Below are 9051 nucleotides of genomic sequence, written 5' to 3'. Positions count from 1 at the left end.
TGGTGGAAGGGGCCATCTTTGGTCTCCTTTCGTTCTGTATAGGTCAGAGCACTCAAACTGCTGTCATCTGCAGCAAAAGCCGTGCTGGAGGTAAGGGGACAGAGGAGTTTTGTGGATGGGTTTGTTTCCATCACAAACAGATAAGGAAAATTGGGGCAGAAGGTTGAGTGGGAAGATGGTGACTGGTCCCTTGGCGGGGATGCGGGGGACAGGGACATCGGCAGCGCCCTGGCTGGTTGCAAAGCAGCAGGGCCACCTCCCAAGGGCTGGTGCAGGCGCCTGCTGCCTTCAGCAGGGACTCAGGAGGGGAAACTGCCCAGGGGCAGTCTTTTTTTTAAGTGGAGATTTCAGGAGCACACGCTTGCAGCATCGCACCGAACAGGCAGCTGGGGCTGTGCAGGAACCCTGTGCTCAGGCACGCTCCCCGGCCAACACACAGGCAGCGCAGCAGATGCTCGCCTGCCCTCTGATCCGGCCTGGATGTTTGCACTCTTTTTTTTTCAGCATCCCTGAGCCCTGCAATCATGGGAAAAAAAACCACAAAGAAAGCTGAGCTCCTTTCCCGTTGCTGTGCTGGGTGTCCTGGTTTTAATAAAGGTCACACATGCTGCTCTACTCCTTCCAAAAGGCACTAAGCTGTGGGTCTGCTCAGAGTTGGCCAGAATAACCCTGATTGTTTGAGGGCTTTTTTTTCTTTCTCTTCTTTTTCTCCTCTTTCTTGGTTTGGTGGTGCCTGGTGAGGCTGGACTGGAGATCTGAGGCACAGAATAACTCAAATATGCAGCCACAGCCACACTGTGGCACCCAATATGTGGCATGGGACATAACGGCCAACTCATCTTCAACAGCAGCTGGTCAAGTATTTGCCCCGGTGTTTCAGGACACTGCTAGCTGACCTGCACAGACACAAGTCTCCTCTGACACCAGAGGAGCCGCTGGGACAGGTCAGGTCAATGCACCACCAAGACACGGCCCCACCATCAAGTTTCTCCTCCAGCACTAGTCATGTTGGGCAACCCCCAGCATTTTAGCTACAAGACCAGTGAAGACAGTTGCTGGTGAGGGGAGTTTATGGGCAATTACAAGCTGTGAATCACAGGAAACTCAGCAGGAAGCAGATGCTCGAAACTTCTGGTCCATTAGGCTCACGGCCCAATGCACCTCTCACCTATTTTGGGAGTGTTAACAGTGGACAAAATTTTAGAATTTACATGGGAGTTGTTCTGCTCTTGCCATGAAAAACAGACACCATTTCCCCAGGCTGGGGGTCCCCTGCCATGAGCATCTCCAAAAAGAGAACATCCACCGACCAGAGAAAGCAAGCCGCTTTTTTTTTCTTTGGTTTTTTTTTTTTGGGTGAGCTGGCGCCACATGGGATGCGTGCCAAAGCAAACCAACCCACGGGCTCCCAGCTGCAGCGGCACGTCCCTGCTTGCAGCGCGGTGGGGAGGTGCAGCCCTCCCTTGGCTGGCCCGGTTCCGCACGCCGCACTGCCCCGCTCCAGCCCAGCTCTGCGCTTGGCCAGGAAGCTGGGAAGCATCCCCCCCTCCGGGTACACAAACACCCCCAGGTGCTGCCACACAACCCCCCCGCACCGTCTCAAAGGCATTGCCAGCCAGCTGTAGCTGTTAGATGTTCAAATCTGTCCTTCTGTAGGATTTTACCTGTATTTTAACTACCCCATCCTAAGCCATGAGCTGGTTTTTTTGTGCAGGTCTCCAACACACGGGGCGGTGCTGCCTCATTACGATCTTCTGGAGCAGCTACAAGTGGTTGCACCCCAAGGGTGCGCACTGGGACACCCATGAAGAGCAGACCTTCCAAGGGGGCTGGACCTTCCCAGCCCTTTCCTTATGCCTCAGTTTGCGCACAGACTCAAACCACCTTCGCTTTTGGCTCCTGTTCTAAAATTAAATTAGCTGTTGTCCACTGGTGTGGCAAAAATTGTCTTACCTTTCAGGCTGTCTGGCATAAACCAGACATGAGTCCTCCCTTTGAGAAGCATTTCCAAGCTGGTCTTCAGCTCTGGTGTAATTCAGCCCTGGGAGCTCATAAAAGGCATGTCTATGCTTTCAATGAGGCACTAATTGCTTCCACATTACAACCTCCTACACGCTGAGGTTTAGCATCTGTCCGGAGCATCCATGTTTGTTCTCAGCTGGGGCTGCTGCTGGCTTGATGCTGCTCTCGTGGCACGGTGCAGCTTTTGTGAAAGCCCTCCAACACCTGCCCAACACCAGGCCCCTGCGCTGCCCCAGCTCTCCACTTGCACCTACAGCTTGGACACAAAAGGATGCTGGGCACAGGAATCATGCAAGCCTTTTCTCCTCGGTACATCTCCAGCACCCCCTGATCCCACCCATCCTTGTGAAATGCTTTTTTTTTCCCCAAAAAAAACAGGGGACCTGCTACAACAATCACTTGCCTTGTCTGCAATTTTTCACGTCCAGCCCCTGGGCTGAGGACCACCGCTGTAACAGAGGCAGGTCTTCCAGTTACTCGTTCTGCGTGCGGAGCCGTTTGCCTTTCATGCTGCGTCTTTCCCAGACGTACAGCGGCGCAGGAATGTTATAGGGGATGCCTGGTTTGGATTTGTCAAGCTAGTTTGAACAGACCGCAGCCAGACCTTTTTCCTGCCTCCCAGTTTAGCTGAGAGTGCCATGCCCCTTTCCGTGCCTGCTTTCCTCGGGCTGCCCCCCACAACCCCAACAAATGAGGAGGTCCAAGCTTCTGCTTTCCAGTGTTTTCTCCCATGCCCCCCACCCCCCTGTTCAATGAAGCGTGTTACCGGCACAAGACAGGTTCTCCTCAAGGCATAAACATTGTGTATCTGTGTGACAGAGTAAGTAAAAACCGATGTCTATGGTTAGCTCTGGCTGGAAATGTAATTTTTGGCAGCAAGATGGGGCTAGCGCCGGGATTCTGCAGACTGGCCCTGTTGAGCTGTCTCAGCATGGCTGCAGTGCAGGCCAGTGAAGAGGCATCTTTAAGCATCATCCAGACTCAAGCAACTTCTCCAGCCCAGGCTCCACACCCACAAAGGAGCACACAGAGACGGTGGTGGGAGGGGAAGCCCAAATAATGCCCTGCCAGGCTACTCCCAGGCTCACCATCGGGGCCATCAGCCCAGCAAAGGCCCACCTGCACAAGCCTAGAGCTGCACAGGGGCACACTGGCAGACAGAACCCAGCTGAAGGACACATGAGGAGTGAACACCTCATCTGGGGTCCTTTCAGGACCGTGTTTGCAGAGCCATCAGCCCCTCTGTCCAGGAGTGAAACCCATTACCATAAGTCTTTGTTTTGGGCAGATCTCATCAATGTATATGAACACCTGAAGGGAGGGTGCAAAGAGGATGAAGCCAGGGTCTTTTCAGCGGTGCCCAGTGACAGGAGCAAAGGCAATGGGCACAAACTGAAACATAGGAAGTGCCATCAGAGCATCAGGAAACACTTTTTTTACTGTGAGGGTGACCGAGCGCTGGCACAGGTTGCCCAGAGAGGTTGTGGAGTCTCCCATCCTTGGACATAGTAAAAAAAGATCTTGAAACAGTACTGGGCAGCTGGCTCTAGGTGGCTCTGCTTCAGCAGGGGTTTGGCCCAGAGGACCTCCAGAGGTCACTTCAACCTCAAGCACGCTCTCTCTAAGCCTGTGTCGTTACCTAAGTCCAGGTCACCTTTTGGGCTAAGTGGGACTGCTATCTAGGGGTGTGGGAGCACATCGTGGGATGCACGGGAAAAACATTTTGAGTTTGGGCAGGACTTTTTCAGGGGAGGAATCAAAAGTGGGAAAAGGGAGGGTTTTAGGTAATTTGGGGAACAAGTGTGGGAAATAGAGGGGTAAGGGGATAAAGAGGGCTCATTGTGCGTAAATAGTTGGCTAGTCAGTACCTTTGTCTGGCTATGCCCTGCACAATCCGTCCTGTGTCCTTACTAAATTCCTTTCTAATTTTCCCAGATGAGGGCTCTGTATTGCGTGTCCATGCATGCACATGGGGATGCGAGGACAGCAACTGGAGTCAGACCCTGGGTTGTAGGAGCTGTGTGTCCATGGTGCAGAAACTGAAGTGGGAATGGGTGTGCTACTGTTAGTGAAGATCAAGCTGGACTAGCTGGAGAACGGGTGAAACGGCCAGGGAGAAAAGGGGTGTGGGGGTCTCCAAGGGGCAGCTCAGGGTGTCAGAGCACCTGGATAGCTGTAGGAGAGCATAAGGCTACGGCACCAGGGGAGTCCTGGCCAGTTGCGTCTGTGTGCGAGGCTGGCTGCACCAGCAACCAGAGTGCGGCTGCGGCCTCAGGGGCTCACATCCCCAGGTATCAGAAAGGAGAATGGCATCCAGGAACCAGCAGTTTCTGGGCAGATTGAGTGTCTGAGCCCAGTAGCTGGAGGGATCCACCACATGTGTGCATGTGTGTACACCGGCTGTTGGTGCCGTCTACGTTCCCAAGTGCTGTGTGTCTGTCTGTGGTGTGTATGCATGCTCTGCGCCTACTGGGAAGACGTCTTCAGCCTCACTAGTGGCAGGACGGAGCTGCAGCAGCCTCACCTCTCTTCAGCTGTCAGACCTGGCGTGATACATTTTCCTCTAACACTAGGCTTCCTGCTGGAGCTTGTGTGTAGTTATCAGGGTGCTTATGCCCACACAAGAGTGTGTCAGCAATTTGAAAAGGATACAACGGAGTAAGTGCCTTTGAAAAAGCTTTATTCTACGCCCTCGCTTTCAGAAACCTTTACACAACCTACAGAAACCAAATCAAAGCAGCAAGTCGCAAAAGTTTTCTCTCCAGGCATATGAACAGCCTGCTTTTCATTAATTCACCTTTCTTGTGTCCAAAAGCAAGGCACTGCACTCCCTCATCTGTCCCAGATATTGAAGGACTGAAAGGACCTGATTTTTGGTCAATGTGGAATTACTGTCAGCCACTAGGAGGGTCATACCCACACTGGAGCATTCCCTGCTCCTTTCCACTCCCTTCACCTCTGGAAACACCATAAAGCCTGCAGGAACAAGACGACAGTTTCTGACCCGTGGGAGCATGTCTGCAAGAGAAGACCTACTTTATGAGCAGCAAAGGCAGCCCAGGCAGGCAGGTCAGTGTCCATCTTGTATTTCAAAAGGGAACACATAAAGGGATTTGCTCATAGACACTGGCAGGTCCCAGGGAGAAGCTGTTTCACCTCCCACTGTAAGGTACCAGCCACCCAGCTCATTAAAAATGCCTGCAGGTCAGTAGCTGGATCAGGGCTTGTGGAATACCGAAGCAGGCACTTTACTTCTCCCCAGGCCTGCTTCCAAAAACGTGCCCGTCTGCTTTTAAAAAGGTAGTCCAAGCTCTCCCAAATATCAATCAGCAACAAGGTTCTCCAGAGGCTGTTCTGTCTTCTACCTTGCTCAGAGGATGAGAAGTGCTATCTCCTCCCCGTGGTTTTCAGGTTTTCCACCTGGGAAGGAGGCTTTTTGGTCCTATAGGCAGCGGTTCCCGGGATCCGGGGCCCTCTGATGGTACTGATGTATGGCAAAAGGGGAGGCTCCCGCACCACCAACGCAGTGCCCTTGGGAGTATAGGCTCGGAGCAGCAGTTTCTCTTCCGCGTGAGCCGTCACTGCCACCCAGCCTGCACAGCCAAAAAAAAATACAGACAGTCAGCAAGATGAGCTAGTACCAGAATGAGGATTCTGATGCAAACTCAGTGCCTCCTGTACTGGCTAAGAACCTGAGCTATCCCGGTGTGATCTGTTTGAGAAACCAAGCTCAAAGGCAATATCCAGCCTTTTCCCAATAGAAGGCAGCACCTGAATCCACATCTTACTCTCCCCAGGTACACCTCTTTCCTGGTGAACTTCAGAGAGAAGGTGTGAATGACCAAAACCACAATAATAAAGCTTTCCAATCCATGGCCCTTCTCCTCTCACCTCGACAGCAGACAGTGTCACAGCCATTCCTGATGCTGTGGAACTTTTATGGCAGCCAGAGCATAAAGTATTCCACTGTGGTCATCCTGTACAAGCATGGTTGTCAATCTCCATTCTTGGAGGTTGCCAAGCCTCAGCCGGACAAAGTCATGGCTGCCCCCATTTTGTGTTGGTGACAGTCCTGCTCTGAGCAGGAAATACAGCTTCATCCCTTCAGAGGCCTCTTCCCATCAATGTTTCTAGGATGCAGACCCTGCAAAGCAAACTAATGAAGAAATAGTAAATTACCTGCAGAGGAAAGCTTGATATCTGCGACTGCCTCAGTGGCACCAATTCCTTTCAGTGTAATGTCCTGAGGGACAAGCGGGGGGAACTCTTTCATTCGCTCTTCCCCACCCATGGGAACCTAACATCAAAACACGGAGAAAAAAATTTAACCATCAAGAGATGCTTCAGCACTCCTACCTTAAACTGGCAAGCACATATCCTGGTTTGAGTGACACAGGACTAAGTTCTCTTCTAATGCTTGGTAAAACTGCACTTTTAGAAGACTCTAGCATCTGAATTTGTGAAAATATTTACTTTATAGCCAGCCTATGGGATGTGGGTTTCAAAGTCTCAGTGTTTTCGGTCTCACCAGGTGCAGGGATGAGAAGCGAGACCCGGGCACTTGACCCAAGCTGGCCAACAGGATTATTTCACACCACGAAGGTCACATTCAATATAAATTAGAAAGTTTGCTGAGAAGTTCTCTCTCTTCTATGATGGCTGCAATCCTGAGAACTTCTTGGCCTGGTGCTGGACCCCTGAGCCCTTCCCTTCCTCCCGAAGCCATGGTCCTCACAGTGTCCGACATTTGCTGCCCACTGCCGGGAGCGCACAGCTTCCTGCTGATAGAATTGGCTGAGTATAAACCTTGTGTATTTTATATTGGTATCAATATTGGTTCTTTAGTATCACTAATGTTAATTATCTAGTCTTATTCTATGAAATCTGTCTGTATTTCAATCCTCGCGTTTCCTTGTTTTTCCCGATTCCCCTTCCTGGGTGGGAAGGAATCATTGGGTGATACAGTAATTGTCTAAACGACAATAAATTATTGTAGGTTCCTCAAACCATAACAGCACAGCACAAGTGGCAATAAAGATATTAGACTGTTGTTAGCCAAATAAGAGCTGGCTTGAATACCCTACAGGAGTTACTTCTAGTTTGCCAAGAGCAGAATCAGGATTACATCACTGGGGGGTGAGCAAAGATGAAGTGTCCACTACAGGACACTGTTGGTGGCTCAAGCCAGCCAACCTGATGTGAGTGACAGAACTTGTTCTCGACACGCACAGGAATTCAGCTGCCAGCACAAGGACACCTCACCTTGTCCCCCATCAATCTGCAAGTGCTACACAGTATGTGGCAATACTAGGGAAAAAGTCAGACCACCAAAATACGCAGGAATGTGCAGAGGATCCAGGGGGGAAAGAATAAGAAAGGTACATTTTTCAACTGCAGTCTCTTCTGAAACCCCAGTCTGAAGTTTGCCATGGAAAATAACCCCATTGCTGCCTTCACTTTAAGGCTGTTCAAGAAAAGCCAAGCATCAGAGAGCACAGCACTGCCAATCTTATCGCTTGGAACAGAAGCTCTGATGAAATACATAATTTCAGGTGCTCTCTCCTAACACAGCTGCAGCCATGCAGACTGTGCAAGGCTGTTCCACACTGCAGACCTCCATTCTCCCACTGCAGAAGTCCTAAACTCCTGACATGTGCTGGTTTTCCCTGTCAATTGTGGCCCAGCCAGGGCGCCTCACCAGGCAGGACAGCCTGCCTATCTGCAACCAAGAGCCCACGACAACGCCTCCTCTTACCTTTAGAAACTCTTGTCCACCATACTTCTCGTAGAGGGCATCTGCATTACTTAGAGTAGAAATGTGGACTGGCAACAGATTAGAAGCCACAACAGAAAACCAGGCAGGCTTTTCTCCCTGAAATAAATAACAAGAGGAAGATGTTACTTATATTAACAGAAAAGCAGCCCTGAATTGCACTCTCCTGCTCAGTTTCTTTCCTGCACATTGAAAACCCATTTGACTGATGTCCCTTCCTTGTCCAAGGAGGAGTCCTTGCCTCTGTCGCTGCAGAGCAGCCAGGGTTTTTATAAAGAGGGGAGCTCAGCTTCCAGGAGAGAAGCACCCATGGCTTCACCATCCTGCCTCAAAGCATCCCCAGTACCATACTCCCTGCCATCACACCTGCTCAGCTCAGGGAAATCATCCAAGAGATATCTTTGCTCAAGTTTAATTCCCAAGAACAAACTCAGTGTGGTTATTTAACATGAGAGGTGATGAATGTCTCATGTTGGGTGCTTTCTCTCCTATCACTTTACACTTCTAACATGTATCTCTCATCAAACCATACTTGGTTCCAAGCTGCTCTCAAGCTATGTAAAGGCTGAACGTGGAGAACGTGGAGCAATTTTAGCAGGCGCTTTTGTCACTTTTGCAGTTAAAACAAACAAGGTTACAGAGGGGAAAGACATCTACAAACTGCTAGCAGCTTGAAATAAGGAAACCCAAGTGCAGCAATTCCTCCAAGTTCCTCACAGATCTAATCTGAAGCAGGGGCTCCTCTGTCACGGTCTGAGCACAACTGTGTTCCTTCAAGGTCTCTGGAGGATGAAGACAGGCATGGCGCATACAGCAATGGGCGGAGACAGATAATGAGAGTCTCTGGGGTCCTACATGTGCACAGCTGAGCTTGCTAGGAGCACCACTACATGGAGAACAGGCTGTTAGCACGAAGCCTAACTGCCAGCCCTGCTGCACTGGACATGTCTCTGAGCCTGTTCTCATCAAGAGGTGGTGTGACGCTATTTTACCCTGGCCTCAGGTTTCCCAGGCTGCCAACATCATCTGCATCCTCCACAACTCCCAAGAACAAAAATCACCCCTCAGGCAGCCCTGTGGCCGGACTGCCTGCCCTGTCCTCCTCATCGTGTCAGAGGCCTCGTCCACGCTCACAGGCTGGCCTGATCTTGCAGTGTTTCTGCACAGGGTGTATACTGCCAGCAAGATGTCATCACCTGTATCGTTGTCCTACTTTGTCAGGGATGCAAATTCAGGTGCTTTCTTGAGTTCCTGAT

The 9051-nt window shown here is 50.8% G+C and overlaps 1 protein-coding gene across 2 annotated transcripts in view; it reads right to left on the bottom strand.

Moving 5' to 3' along the window:
- Positions 1-4685: 4685 nt before the first annotated feature.
- NOA1 (nitric oxide associated 1) overlaps positions 4686-9051 on the bottom strand; it is a 10775-nt gene continuing 6409 nt past the window's right edge. Inside the window, exons 5-7 of one of the 2 annotated variants that reach the window (XM_063337285.1) lie at positions 7778-7894; positions 6202-6319; positions 4686-5615 (exon numbers count right to left, since the gene is read on the bottom strand). In XM_063337285.1, the coding sequence (XP_063193355.1) occupies positions 5410-5615; positions 6202-6319; positions 7778-7894 (441 nt within the window). In that variant the 3' untranslated portion in view covers positions 4686-5409. Of the gene's footprint in view, positions 5616-5913; positions 6179-6201; positions 6320-7777; positions 7895-9051 lie in introns of both variants that reach the window. The other variant, XR_010071416.1, reaches the window with a different exon arrangement.

This window comes from Chroicocephalus ridibundus, chromosome 5 (genome assembly GCF_963924245.1).
Source record: "Chroicocephalus ridibundus chromosome 5, bChrRid1.1, whole genome shotgun sequence".
Classification (NCBI taxonomy): domain Eukaryota; kingdom Metazoa; phylum Chordata; class Aves; order Charadriiformes; family Laridae; genus Chroicocephalus; species Chroicocephalus ridibundus.
Note: the sequence above shows the minus strand (reverse complement) of the source record. Positions and strands in the feature narration are given on the sequence as shown.